General features: G+C 39.0%; 1 protein-coding gene across 3 annotated transcripts in view; it reads right to left on the bottom strand.

The window, feature by feature from the left end:
- Positions 1-15,316, bottom strand: part of LOC107560436 (tenomodulin-like) — a 53,680-nt gene that overhangs the window by 23,765 nt on the left and 14,599 nt on the right. For all 3 annotated transcript variants that reach the window (XM_016244618.1, XM_016244616.1, XM_016244617.1), the window contains exon 2: positions 15,175-15,315. In XM_016244618.1, coding sequence (XP_016100104.1) covers positions 15,175-15,315 — 141 coding nt within the window. The remainder of the gene's footprint in view (positions 1-15,174; position 15,316) is intronic.

Below are 15,316 nucleotides of genomic sequence, written 5' to 3'. Positions count from 1 at the left end.
TCCTCGGTGCAAGACACATGAAAGCCCGCATGGAGTTTGCTAAAAACCACCTGAAGGATTCCAAGATGGTGAGAAATAAGATTCTCTGGTCTGATGAGACCAAGATATAACTTTTTGGCCTTAATTCTAAGCGGTATGTGTGGAGAAAACCAGGCACTGCTCATCACCTGTCCAATACAGTCCCAACATTGAAGCATGGTGGTGGCAGCATCATGCTGTGGGGTGTTTTTCAGCTGCAGGGACATGACGACTGGTTGCAATCGAGGGAAAGATGAATGCGGCCAAGTACAGGGATATCCTGGACGAAAACCTTCTCCAGAGTGCTCAGGACCTCAGACTGGGCCAAAGGTTTACCTTCCAACAAGACAATGACCCTAAGCACACAGCTAAAATAACGAAGGAGTGGCTTCACAACAACTCTGTGACTGTTCTTGAATGGCCCAGCCAGAGCCCTGACTTAAACCCAATTGAGCATCTCTGGAGAGACCTAAAAACGGCTGTCCACCAACGTTTACCATCAAACCTGACAGAACTGAAGAGGATCCCCAAGTCCAGGTGTGAAAAACTTGTTGCATCTTTCCCAAAAAGACTCATGGCTGTATTAGATCAAAAGGGTGCTTCTACTAAATACTGAGCAATACTTAGGACCATGTGATATTTCAGTTTTTCTTTTTTAATAAATCTGCAAAAATGTCATATATATATATATATATATATGCAATGAATATGATGCGACTGATTAATTGGAATGCCATGTTTAAACACTTAAACAAGTAATATCATGCCTCTTGCTATTTTTAATAAATCTGCAAAAATGTCATATATATATATATATATATGCAATGAATATGATGCGACTGATTAATTGGAATGCCATGTTTAAATAAATAATTGCTTTAAATTGACTGACAGCACTATTTTTTAAAAACTGTACATTTCACTGGTCTTGTGCTTCATGTCACAATTTCCCAGACATTTCTTTTTGCCCACAATATTGATTCGCTTAGTTGGTCTCAAAACAGCGAAAAATAGCTGTATTACAGGACAGAGAAAATGTAATATTGTATCCCTCAGAGATCATAAGAATGTACTGGCAAGTTCAGAGTCTGCTCATGATATATTGTTAAAATTGTCCCTAGTGCCTAGGCCTTGTGTTCTCAATACCTGCCAAACTCATTACTTTATAAAAGAGGCATTTGAGAAGCAGTCTTTTGTTTACATTTTTGCAGATATGTCATGTGACCACCACAGGAGCTTTTCAGATTTACGACAATCTACGCATTGAGAATTCTAGTAGATTACCCACAATTTATTTCCCGGTGATGCCACCTGGCTTCAATATACTTCAAGTACTCAAGATAGATAACACGTGGAGGGGTTTTCAGAGTTCCCCTGTTTACTTCTTTTCATCTACTGCATGTCTGATCTCTTAGGTGGCCCAGCATACGGACACTCTCAGGAGGAGAATTAATAACAGACAAGGAAGCTAATGAAGTCTGAGAGTGGTTTGCATCATCTTGCCCTACTGGTCCCCTGAGGACGCACGTTAAAGGTCGTCCAGACACTGTCACAGGTGAAGGGAGGAGAGAGGCTAGTATGCTCATGACAGCATGTCCCCTTGTTGTCCTCAAGGGCCTAGAGATATGACCGCCCGTCAGAGCGCAACATGATGGCTGTCATTCAGAAGTGAGACGATGTCTTCACTTGTGTCCTTACCCTGCTGAGAAGAAGACCTGAGACGTACCAGTGTCAACGGCACTGCCACGTTGCCAGCGTTACTGTGGAGGACTGTGATAAATGAGTTGTTCTTCAGCATGGGCCTCAAGAATATCCATATTCCTCTCAGAATTGCTATTTTATTTCTGTGCTTTATGGGTTTCTTGTTGTTTTAGGTGTACAAAGTGAGTGAACAGCAGAGTTAAAATCAACTTTTGCTTCACCCGAAAGCCACAGCTACATATTAAAAATAGAAGTGAGCTCCCTTGCGGACATTTTGGATGCAGAACAGAAGGTCTATGAATCACTGCTTGTCTATAAGTAGCTATGTTTAATGTGCACCACAAATAATAAACAATAGAGAGTGGGCTGGCACTCATTGCAGTAAAAATCACATTAGTGGATGCAGAATGATGCAATAATGCAGAACATATTTCTTAATGCTAACTGTGTGTACTTTGATGCAGACAATACAAATGTAATTACTCACATGCCATACTTCACTTCCTAGGCACTGTAAATTGTTCAGTCGACTAAAAAAATGCCTCTTTATATCAAGAACTGGACTCTCTGTGGAATTTTAAATGCATAATTGCAAGCAATTATAGAGAAGGAATTTCAGTAGCTCAGTTGTTTGAGAGCTGCAATCTCATTCCTCTATATTTGTGCGAGGGTCCCTCTATAAGGGGAGCGCAATGACCCAGTTTCTCTGCCCGGATCCCCTGCGAGTCTCTGTCGTTTGCCGCTTATGACCACCTTGCTGTGGTTGACTCGCATCTGCAGCTGCTTTAGTTTGCTGGGGCACCCCGGTCCCTTTCTTCAGAGCCAATTCATACATGACTAATCACACCAGCCATTTTAAACTTGAGCTCTCACTGGCGATAAATCACTTTGATCTGAGCTACTGTGCGGGTAATAGAGCTATGTTCAGGAGGGAGGGGAACCGCGGAGCATTGGGAGCAATTGCGTTTTCTCCCTAGTCACCACGCAATTGTAAGGCAAGCTCAGGGACTGGGACATTGCATTTTCAATCATTGTTTGCTTTTATGATCTGTTGAAAATCAACTAGCAAGTGCCGTTTAATACCTTTTTCTGATTGGGTTAACTCGCATAGCTGGCTTAAATAGTGATATCAGAGTCATGAAACATGCAATTTTGTGTTATATTTGGGCATGACATAGGTTGAAAGAGATCAACTTGCATATTTGAATGTGTTTTGGGAGATAGTTACTCTTTGCAGGGAGAATTTTTTTTTTTTTTGCACTGAAGCTTCCAACAGTTGTCCCATAGGTAATATATAAAGCCCTTTCAACAGGACGAAAGAACATTTTCAGGACATTGGGTGATGCAACACTCCCAAGCTTCTGCTCTCGCAAACGTGATTGATATCTCTGTGCTGAAGGGTGGAAACAACTGATGTGGAGTTTATAAATAAAACCTCCAAAAGGTGTCAAAAGACCTTTCCCAAAAAATACTGGGGAGTCTCGCACTTTTTTCCCCTCCTCTTCTTTCTATTATTCCTTTGCGAGATTTGAGTGACTGCTATTTGAGTGAAAAACACACAATGATTCCTGTAATTGATTGTTCCTCTGAATGGCCTTGCAGCATAAGAATGCAGGCCAATATTCCGTCCCACAGCTACATATTAAAAATAGAAGTGAGCTCCCTTGCGGACATTTTGGATGCAGAACAGAAGGTCTATGAATCACTGCTTGTCTATAAGTAGCTATGTTTAATGTGCACCACAAATAATAAACAATAGAGAGTGGGCTGGCACTCATTGCAGTAAAAATCACATTAGTGGATGCAGAATGATGCAATAATGCAGAACATATTTCTTAATGCTAACTGTGTGTACTTTGATGCAGACAATACAAATGTAATTACTCACATGCCATACTTCACTTCCTAGGCACTGTAAATTGTTCAGTCGACTAAAAAAATGCCTCTTTATATCAAGAACTGGACTCTCTGTGGAATTTTAAATGCATAATTGCAAGCAATTATAGAGAAGGAATTTCAGTAGCTCAGTTGTTTGAGAGCTGCAATCTCATTCCTCTATATTTGTGCGAGGGTCCCTCTATAAGGGGAGCGCAATGACCCAGTTTCTCTGCCCGGATCCCCTGCGAGTCTCTGTCGTTTGCCGCTTATGACCACCTTGCTGTGGTTGACTCGCATCTGCAGCTGCTTTAGTTTGCTGGGGCACCCCGGTCCCTTTCTTCAGAGCCAATTCATACATGACTAATCACACCAGCCATTTTAAACTTGAGCTCTCACTGGCGATAAATCACTTTGATCTGAGCTACTGTGCGGGTAATAGAGCTATGTTCAGGAGGGAGGGGAACCGCGGAGCATTGGGAGCAATTGCGTTTTCTCCCTAGTCACCACGCAATTGTAAGGCAAGCTCAGGGACTGGGACATTGCATTTTCAATCATTGTTTGCTTTTATGATCTGTTGAAAATCAACTAGCAAGTGCCGTTTAATACCTTTTTCTGATTGGGTTAACTCGCATAGCTGGCTTAAATAGTGATATCAGAGTCATGAAACATGCAATTTTGTGTTATATTTGGGCATGACATAGGTTGAAAGAGATCAACTTGCATATTTGAATGTGTTTTGGGAGATAGTTACTCTTTGCAGGGAGAATTTTTTTTTTTTTTGCACTGAAGCTTCCAACAGTTGTCCCATAGGTAATATATAAAGCCCTTTCAACAGGACGAAAGAACATTTTCAGGACATTGGGTGATGCAACACTCCCAAGCTTCTGCTCTCGCAAACGTGATTGATATCTCTGTGCTGAAGGGTGGAAACAACTGATGTGGAGTTTATAAATAAAACCTCCAAAAGGTGTCAAAAGACCTTTCCCAAAAAATACTGGGGAGTCTCGCACTTTTTTCCCCTCCTCTTCTTTCTATTATTCCTTTGCGAGATTTGAGTGACTGCTATTTGAGTGAAAAACACACAATGATTCCTGTAATTGATTGTTCCTCTGAATGGCCTTGCAGTATAAGAATGCAGGCCAATATTCCGTCATAATAGGGTACAGGATACTGCATGAAAAATTAATCAAACACTGTTCAAAATGCTGGCACACTCTGGTACTTCTTTGTGAATGTAAAACAGATTTCACATGAAAAATGCCCATCGAGAAGCTGGGTTCAGAACCATGTAGCCGCAAAGGAAGTAACCTCCCCTGCTGTGGGAGAGGACGTGATGACCCTGATTGTTACTCAGACTCACTAAAATGACTAAATTGACTGAAGACATTCAATACTCCAATGGCTAAGTGGCATTCAGACTGCTTGTGAGAGCAAACACTCTGTGTTTTCAAGCTTTCAGATGCATAAGTAACCTCCCCTGCTGTGGGAGAGGACGTGATGACCCTGATTGTTACTCAGACTCACTAAAAATGACTAAATTGACTGAAGACATTCAATACTCCAATGGCTAAGTGGCATTCAGACTGCTTGTGAGAGCAAACACTCTGTGTTTTCAAGCTTTCAGATGCATGGGATAATTTGATTAACAGCATTAGGTGCTAATGAGAAGAGAAATGTAGCTTGGCTGAGGAGAACTATTAAGGAGCTATTTCATTTAAAACCATTGAGTAAGGTCCAGAAACTAGAGCTTATCTGAGAGAACGACCATTTTAGTTCACTAATTTGTATAAAAAGGTGCATAACAAATGCAAAATAACTCCACTATGTATAGCCCACGCAACAGCTTGACTAAATCTAACAGAACAACATTGAATTTTTAGGGGCAGATAATGGAAATTTGTGTTTAGACAACAATTTCCCTCCTAAAAGCATTTCTTTTCTAAGCCTCGGTTCATTCATAGCAGATCTCACAGGAGCTCTTGTCTTGAAAGCAGAATATTACTTATCTGACACTCCATCCTGCAATGTGGCAAGCAGGGAGACCTGAGGCAAGCGTTGAGACCAGAAAGAGCTTTAGTATCGCTCTGCTCTTAAAGTGTTTTTTCAGGCATTACTGCTGCTGCAAACCCCCAGTGATGGGAGTCATCATGTATCGCTTGCATAGTAACAACAGTCTGGTCTCTGTGCTTTTGCCTTGGGTGAACTGAGGGGCAGCCGTTTATTTTGGTCTCTAAAGCCTAGCTCAAGACATAGATCTACATAAAAAGGATGGGAACCAAAGCTTGCCAACATTTTGCTACTAAAGCTTAAAATGTAAATGCACCAAAAGTTGAGATCCGAAGGATTAGCTTAGTAGTGGACAGAATAAAAATCTAAAGCCTGTGATAGAATATGTCAAGGTATTAGATACTATCGTAAGCTCCTAATGTAGCCAACTGAGGAGCCTTCAAAGATTTTCTACATTTCTCGCATATTAACTATAGTTTAACTCGTACTAAGATCAGTGTAAAAACATTCCCTCATTACCACGATTAGATAAACAAAACTGATAAGCAAATCTGTAAGAATCTGCTATTTCTTTTAAAATATCATAGTTTCTATAGTTAATGTTACCAAAATTATGCTAAATTAAAGTAATTTCCTTATTGAAGCATGTATTTAGTAAAACATGGTCTATGTAGCACTACTATGTAGCATGATCAAATACACAACCCGATAAGTATGATGCATCCATAAATGTTCTTCGCTTTCATTCGTGTGTGATTTCTCATATATTGACTACGCTATGCATGATGTATATCATGAAGTTTAAGAACATATCTCTCCAGTGTTGATGATCATGTGTTTTTGCTCTTGCTATTTCTCTCTCGCTATTGGCTCGTGCCTCTGTCGACAGCTAGTTTTTTCCGGTATCATGCAGACCAAGTAGGTTCAGAGCTTGGAGGATTGTGTCAACAAAAAAAATTCTCAGTGCAGAGATGGCTTTGAAGTTAACAGTGGCAAAATGGTGTTAACCTTTGGTGTCTAAATGGAAACACAGTCTTCCACTTACTGGGGATTTCAAGTGGATAAGGAAGCAGAGAGCTCTCTGAATGTCGCTTTATCACATAGCACATGTAATGTATTATACATGCATGCAGCTATTTTTCGCATTCCCAATGCAATCAGATATCTTTTAATGTTTCATCATTTTGCCCCATTAAAATCTGTAAATGATGTGCCCAGTTATTGATGAAGAGTTTCAAAGTGTGTTTAAAGCTAATACTCTAAGCCAAGCATTCTGGAGAGCCATATTCAGTTGTAACCTTGGCATGTGGAATACATCTGTTTACTGCAAATAGCGATACTGTCTGAGGGTTTTAAAAATTACTTTCTTTCAAGAGTTAAATTGACTTGATTTCGCTGTCTGCCGTCAATGCCTCTATAAGCAGAGAGCAAAATTATAGACCTAGGTAGAGCACGAGCGAATCAACACAGCGTGTTTAATTTTCTTACATACTTTGGCTGTGACATTAGTAGATGAATGAGCTCCACATCGCTGATGAAAATCATTTCACATTCCAACAGCCTGTGGAAAATATCTGCACGGTCATTGGTGCTATTCAATGTCCCTCTTCTTTGCTATTCCACAAATCTAATCCCCCCCCACTGAAATCTCAGTGGTGAGGAGTGAGATAAAAGATTGACATGTTTAATTAAATTGATAATGTGCTAATTAAGCTTTTTGTGCATTTTGACTTTTAAGTGGGAGAACTTGCACAATTGGTGGCTGACTAAATACTTTTTTTCCCCACTGTAGCTTATTAGGATGCAAACATGATACTGTTATTATTTGTGTATTTGTGTTTTCTGAAGCGATTTAATAGTTCAAGGTTGTGATGAGACGCCACGCCTATTGCATGATTTTATTTCCTGTCTGAGATCAAGCCTAGTGGTCAATAAAAAAAGACATGTCTAGTGCCTTAATGTTTGCAGTTTTTTTGTTTAGGTTCAGTTTTTGCCTTGTGATGAAAATATCTTTTTCATTTAGTCAGTTTTTTTTAATATTCATTCATTTGAATAAAATAGTATCTAACATTTAATAATTAGAAGAACATGCAAAATTAAATCAAATATTCAAACATTTATTTATACTGTTTAAACTTAAACAGTCTTAGACTTTTCTGATTTTTTTCTTCAAAAAAATTAAGTGCATTGTTAATATGTTGTGGTGTAATCTTTTTTTTCGCATCGTTTTTTCTTTACTTAAAATTTAATGCACATTTTTTCCATCTTGTTATCAAAAATCTGGTAACACTTTATAATAACTTTAATTGATAAATCATCAACAAACATTATATAATGCTTAATAGATCATTAGTTAATATACATTTACATAGCTAGAAATATGAGATAATAATGAATATTTACTAATGAACTTACTAAAAATTACCCAGTGATTAACAGGTCATTATTTAATGTAAATTGTTTAATGTAACACGTTTGTGAAGTGCTTAAAATTACTAATTAAGTTATTTTTTCACAGAATTTGTAAAGGTAAAAAAAGGCCATTAGTTAATACACAAACTGAAGTTTAATGACATTTGTTAGCATACAAAATGACATTTACAAATAAGCTTTTAATTGTTGTATAACATCTGTATAACAATCATTTGTAGATTTTCAATGAGTGCATGATCCTATGAATTGACAGATTACTTTTTGATTACTTTTCTACATTTCCAATGAATGCTTTCAACTGTTAATCATTTTCAAACATTTAACCTTGTTTGAAAAAATTTAACCTTACAGTAGTATTCAACACTAATTACTGTCAGATTGGGGAAATCCTCAAAAATCCACTTGAATTAAGATTATAAAAATGTAATTTTAAAGCACAGCCACCACAAAATCAGACTTTAGCACATCTTTTTACTTTGAGATCGTTCTGAGGTTAAACACATATTTGAAATCATAACAAGATATAGTTTAATAGCTATAATACTGTTTTTGAAATCAAATCTTTGCATAGCAAATATGTCAGGAAGCACTGACATCTAACATTGCCTTGGAAAAAAACAGTTAATCTTGAAAAATAAAGCTATCAAGTAAAGTTATCAAATACGCGTGTGTCCTGTTCAGTGTCCTAAACATTGGTGTGTCATATTTTAGAACAGCCAATGCATTTGGGGAAAGAAATCAATTAAATCTGTGTGTGTGTGTGTGTGTGTGTATGTATGTATGTGTGTGTGTGTGTGTGTGTACTGGTTTAACTATACTTTTGAGGACCAAATGTCCTCACTTATATAGTGAAAGATCATGACAACCCACTAGTGAGGACATTTTACTGGTCCTCTAGTTAAAAAGACGTATATATCAGTTTAAGATGATTTTATTTAAATCTAGTGTTTTGATCAAGTTTCTGTGAGGGCTAGGTTTAGCGGTAGGGGTTGGGCTAGCTGATAGAAAATATCATTAACCTTATATAAAATCAATGGAAGTCTATGCAATGTCTTCACTAAAATAGCAAAAACGATTGTATGTGTGTGTGAAAATATTCAGATGTAACCCCCTTTGTAATCGTTAACATTTTCATAAGTAGCTGTAATTTAATTAAACATTTTTTCAGTAACTCTAACAGATTACAGAAACATTTATTTTGTAATTAAATTACGTAACTCCATTACATGTAACTAGTTACTCACCAACACTGCTAATGATCCATTAAGCATTATATATAATGTGTGTTAATGATTTATTAATGAAAGTTATTATAAAGTGTTACCAAAAATCCTTGTGTTAAACATTACCAGCGTGGTTGTGTCTTCGAACCAATATGAACATATTCCAGTTTCTTAAAACATTAAACAGAAATGTAAATATTTATGTGGTAGACAGTCGCTGCTTGAACTTCTGTTTCATTTAAAAACTGTGGCAGACTGTCTCATACAACATGTGATGAAGAGATAAATTATGCACTGATCAATTTCAAGGTGTCTGTTGGTTAGATTGCAGCTATGTCAAGTGAAAAGGCTAGCTATGTGATGTTTTATTTACACACTGGGTCCACTGTCATCTTTGATGATGTCTGTTTTGTTTTTCTCAGTACCATGCAAATGTCATTCTTTCAGCAGGTCATGAAAATTCCATTATTTGCCAATGTTATGAACATTATGCTATAATTTTGAAGCTTAACAACATGAAGCCAGTTTGAAGCCAGCCCTCAACTAGTATGCAGGTCAATACTTTGCATGCATTGCCTCTCTCATTGGAAATCTTTCAGCTCCCTCTAGGAGATGCCAATCATCTTTGTGTTTAATATTTTATCACTGAATCAAGCAGGGTCCCCCAAAGGGCTATTAACACTGACTGACTAACAGAAGCACATCTGCTGGGGTATGCTGGGAAACTACCTTTGATAAGTGCCACATTGAAGCAACAAAACAACAACTGAATCAGTCCAGTAATGTCATCACATTGATGGGTGACTGAGTCCATTTTTAAGCTTGTTATATTGATAAAATTCAGAAACTGATCTCATATCAGAATGGGAAATTCACCTTGACTATTATTCACATCTCAACATCTGTGAATTCAACTCCATATCTGGCTGACAGATTTAACCCTTAATCCATTTGAAATAATGAGGCACATTCCGTTGATCTGGGTGGTGTTAAGAACAGTTTCAGAAAGTTAATCTGATGAAATCTACTCTTATGTGAGAGAGCTGTGTGGCAGGACTAGTTCTTGGCACCCTGTGTAGAATCGAAACAGGATGTGAAAGCTCAATCAGAATCTAAATTGTGCAAGAGAAAGAGAACTGATTTGTTCTGTTCTCTGATTTTCAGGGGTCGACGTTTTGATGGGAAAGAGGAAGAGGCAATGGAGGGTAAGGGAAATGGTCAGCACGTCCATAATGAAGTGGAGAATATTTTATGTGTGTTGCTTGCAAAGACCAAATACATCATTGTGAATCTGTATTTGTTTATCTAAAGTAATTTTAGAGATTTCCCGAAATTTCCTCATGCTAATATGACTTTGCTATGGAGTGGCTGGTTATCTATGTGTAGATTCCAGTCCAGCTGTTGCCAGAGCAACGAATGACCGTGACATCATGCAATTATTCCCCCCTCCCTACTTCTTATTTATTTTTTTCCAACTTGGCACATGTGAAATAGATGTGAATCATAATAAATAGGGGAAAATGTCTAGTGAATTATATACAGGATATGTGATAAAATGAATAATGTTAACCCAAATCATTATTGAATTGTTCAATTTTGAAGGTGAATTTGTATTTGAATAACAAGAAGAGCAATTTATTGAATTTAAATTATTGTAATTCAAAGAAAATCAAAGTAATGCATTCAAGGAAATTAATTCTCTGAAAAGCTTTTAAACCTCCAAACTAAAGGCTTTGTTTGAAATGACTATTTCTTTGAAATTCAGTACTTCATTACATTCAAATTACAATTACAATTCTGCATCCTCAGTTCAGTTGTGAATGGCACACAGCCATGTTTGTTGTTTGAAGTGAAGCTGTTGACAGAATCCATTACATGGCTTTTTGTTTATGAATTGATAGTTATGCTAATAGGATTTCTTTCAATTGTTCTGCTTTTTGAATTTGTATTTTGTCTTTCTCTGTGAGGTCATTGTTCCTGATATAAACATAAAAAAATGGCTACAGACTTTTTACCTTTGCACAGGCTCTCATTTTTCTGTTCATAATAATTCATCGGAATGCTGAGGAGCACCTGAATACATATAAAACACTTCAACAGGTGTTTACAATCCACCTGAGAGCCCCTGACTGGGTAGAGTGGATGTGTCATGTTCTCCTGCCTCTGCTTTACAAGGGAACAGTTTGTTTCAGCCAGGTGGAGGTCAGAGACTATTGCATCAGTTCGGTAAAAACACAAGCTCATAAGTGAATAAATGAGTCTGATGAGTGAAATAAAAGAAGATTGCAGACCCAAAAGCACCACCCGTCTGGAGGGAATTCCAGAAGCAGCTGCTCGGATTGGCCGGTCTGCTTCGTTACTGTAATTATTTCCCCTCAAGACCTGAAGACCTGAGGATTTTCGACACAGAGAGAGAGAGAAGGGGCAAACAAAGATTTGGCCTATTTTAGGACTGCTTTCATAAAGCAAACAGCACTGCCATCATGCCTTTCTGGAGTCTATCCAGTCTATTTCCTGCAAGGAGACCGACATGGCAGCACAAAAAAAAGGGGGGCCTTCCTTGCCCGGCACCTGCCACTTTTACTGGAGAGCAGGTGCAACTGTGTTCATTAAGATACACATCAGAACACAGAAGTCCTTAAGAGCAGGTTGGGGGCACATTTTGCAAGGCTGCCTTGCAAACACAACATAGCAACAAGGTGAGTGAAGTAATTTCAGCTTGAATAATGGGGGGCGTCTCGTGAGCCTGACAGACATGTGCGGCGAAAGCAATTTCACAGCATCTCTCCGTCGCTGTTCGTGTGATCTATTCGTGGTGTTCACCAACACTGTGGTCAATATGACAGACACCGGTGGTTCGGGCCTGATAAGGCAGCCTGAAAGAACACGGCTTGGGTACTGCACGTGCATCCTCAGTTCAGTTGTGAATGGCACACAGCCATGTTTGTTGTTTGAAGTGAAGCTGTTGACAGAATCCATTACATGGCTTTTTGTTTATGAATTGATAGTTATGCTAATAGGATTTCTTTCAATTGTTCTGCTTTTTGAATTTGTATTTTGTCTTTCTCTGTGAGGTCATTGTTCCTGATATAAACATAAAAAAATGGCTACAGACTTTTTACCTTTGCACAGGCTCTCATTTTTCTGTTCATAATAATTCATCGGAATGCTGAGGAGCACCTGAATACATATAAAACACTTCAACAGGTGTTTACAATCCACCTGAGAGCCCCTGACTGGGTAGAGTGGATGTGTCATGTTCTCCTGCCTCTGCTTTACAAGGGAACAGTTTGTTTCAGCCAGGTGGAGGTCAGAGACTATTGCATCAGTTCGGTAAAAACACAAGCTCATAAGTGAATAAATGAGTCTGATGAGTGAAATAAAAGAAGATTGCAGACCCAAAAGCACCACCCGTCTGGAGGGAATTCCAGAAGCAGCTGCTCGGATTGGCCGGTCTGCTTCGTTACTGTAATTATTTCCCCTCAAGACCTGAAGACCTGAGGATTTTCGACACAGAGAGAGAGAGAAGGGGCAAACAAAGATTTGGCCTATTTTAGGACTGCTTTCATAAAGCAAACAGCACTGCCATCATGCCTTTCTGGAGTCTATCCAGTCTATTTCCTGCAAGGAGACCGACATGGCAGCACAAAAAAAAGGGGGGCCTTCCTTGCCCGGCACCTGCCACTTTTACTGGAGAGCAGGTGCAACTGTGTTCATTAAGATACACATCAGAACACAGAAGTCCTTAAGAGCAGGTTGGGGGCACATTTTGCAAGGCTGCCTTGCAAACACAACATAGCAACAAGGTGAGTGAAGTAATTTCAGCTTGAATAATGGGGGGCGTCTCGTGAGCCTGACAGACATGTGCGGCGAAAGCAATTTCACAGCATCTCTCCGTCGCTGTTCGTGTGATCTATTCGTGGTGTTCACCAACACTGTGGTCAATATGACAGACACCGGTGGTTCGGGCCTGATAAGGCAGCCTGAAAGAACACGGCTTGGGTACTGCACGTGGGTCTGTCAACCGGGGTTCCTTAAGAGACAACGGGCATTCAGAAAGGTCAGAAAAATAGATGACATCAGCTTACTGTAGCGGATGTTTTTGCATAAAGTGCAGCAGTGCTACTATGTATGTCATTTTAAAGGCATTTGCTTTAAATTTGGCTATATTAGGTGATATGACAAGCGTCTGATCCCACAGGAACCAGTAGAAAAATAATTAGGACATGGTAAACATGATGGCGGTGTTGGACAACACGCAGTCGCACAGTTAGATGCACACACGCCCATCTTAAACACATAGTAGCATAGAGAATGATGGCTAACTCTTCCCTGGGCTTCTGTAACAACATATGTTTGTAAGTAATTAAAAGAAGTTCCCAAGCAGTTACTATGTCATATTGAAATACAATATGGTGAGCAAATTACCTTTCCACAGCAGTTTATGCAAAGTTAGACACAGGAGACCGCTTTGCCTCTTCCTGCTGCCACATGGAGGGATTGGCAAAGACAATCTTCTGCTCTATTGATGTATTGACTTCTATTTAGTATGTCAGGAGCTGTACCTTTTAAGAGTATGGGAATAATTGATGTCTTGCCTAGCAAAATTAGGAAAGTGAGAAACATTTCATATTTCATCAAGTCTAAATAAGGGGAGGTGGGACTTATGAAATATGCAGTGTTGGTTTGAAATATTCATATCTAAGCTATAGAATTGTGATGCCCGGAGCTGCAATAGTTGCACATTCAGGTTTCATTGTTGATGTCAGCACTTGAGGCATAGTATGTGTGTAAAACACACACACACACACACACACACAACTCTGTATAGCTATCTTTGTGAGGACATACATTGACACAATGCAATCTCTAGCTCCTTACCCTAAACCTACCCATCATAACTAAGTGCCTCACCCAAACCCTTACCCTAAACCTAACCTTTACCCAATTATAACCTGACCCCTAAAACCAAGTCTTGACCCTCAAACAGGCCTTTAAAAGGCTCTCATAAAGTGAGGACTGGCCAAAATGTTCAAAATGTTTATAAGATTGTCCTCACTCTGATGGTCTAAAACTCAAACTGGCCCTCACAAAGATAGCTGTACACACACACACACACACACACACTCATTGCTTGCCTAATATTTCCTCCTGACTGCTGTTGAGAAGAGACCCCCTAACAGTTGGGCCTATCATTGTGTTTTAAAGTGCCATTATGCTGCTCATTGCTGGATATCAACGAATACACAGGCCTTCAGTTAGCCAACCGCAGCAGTTTGAGAGTGTGAGCGCTTGCTCTCGATCTCCACAGCCCAGACTTCCAGTGCCATTAAGCCCATTACATGACCTGTGCGACTCTTCGCTGCTTCTACAGCTCAAAGTGATGAGTCCTCAAGCAGGAGCATGAAATATCTGATGCAGAAATTAGACTGGAGCTTCAGCAAATGCATTAAAAGAATTGGCTGTTAAACGAGTTACGTCCTCTGGAAGAATTTATGCATAACATCGTATACCGAAGCATAAGGTTTGCATGTATATTGACACCCCGGTATTGACAATTACTTACACGCTGCCCATTTCTGGGTATCAACAAGAATTGAGGAACTACCGGTATAATGAATAATATCTATGTTTTGCAGTTCTGGTTATTGTAGCAATTTTATGAAAAACGATGTATTTATTTATGTGTTCAATCTGCCGTTCTTTCCAACTCTGTGATGTTATTGTTTATGCCAAGGAAATCAAGATTGGATTCAGTCAGTTCCAAGAATACTAAACAGTGTGTGCAGATGTTTCTGTGTCTTTCATTTCCATTCCACGATTGTTATTCTAATCATTTACTAATTAATCCACAGCCATGCAGCATGCTCAATAATATCTCATGGTCTCCACAATAGATTTGGATTTTTCTTACCTTCCCAGGGCTTGGGCTCCATATATATCTCAGACTGAAGATACAGAGGGCCAATATCAGGAATACCACACTCAGAATGATGGCGGCGCACTGGTAAGCACGATACCTGGCCTTTCTTTCCTTCTCTTTCCCCAGCTCAACC

Source organism: Sinocyclocheilus grahami, unplaced genomic scaffold (assembly GCF_001515645.1).
Source record: "Sinocyclocheilus grahami isolate Dianchi unplaced genomic scaffold, SAMN03320097.WGS_v1.1 scaffold727.1, whole genome shotgun sequence".
Lineage (NCBI taxonomy): Eukaryota > Metazoa > Chordata > Actinopteri > Cypriniformes > Cyprinidae > Sinocyclocheilus > Sinocyclocheilus grahami.
Note: the sequence above shows the minus strand (reverse complement) of the source record. Positions and strands in the feature narration are given on the sequence as shown.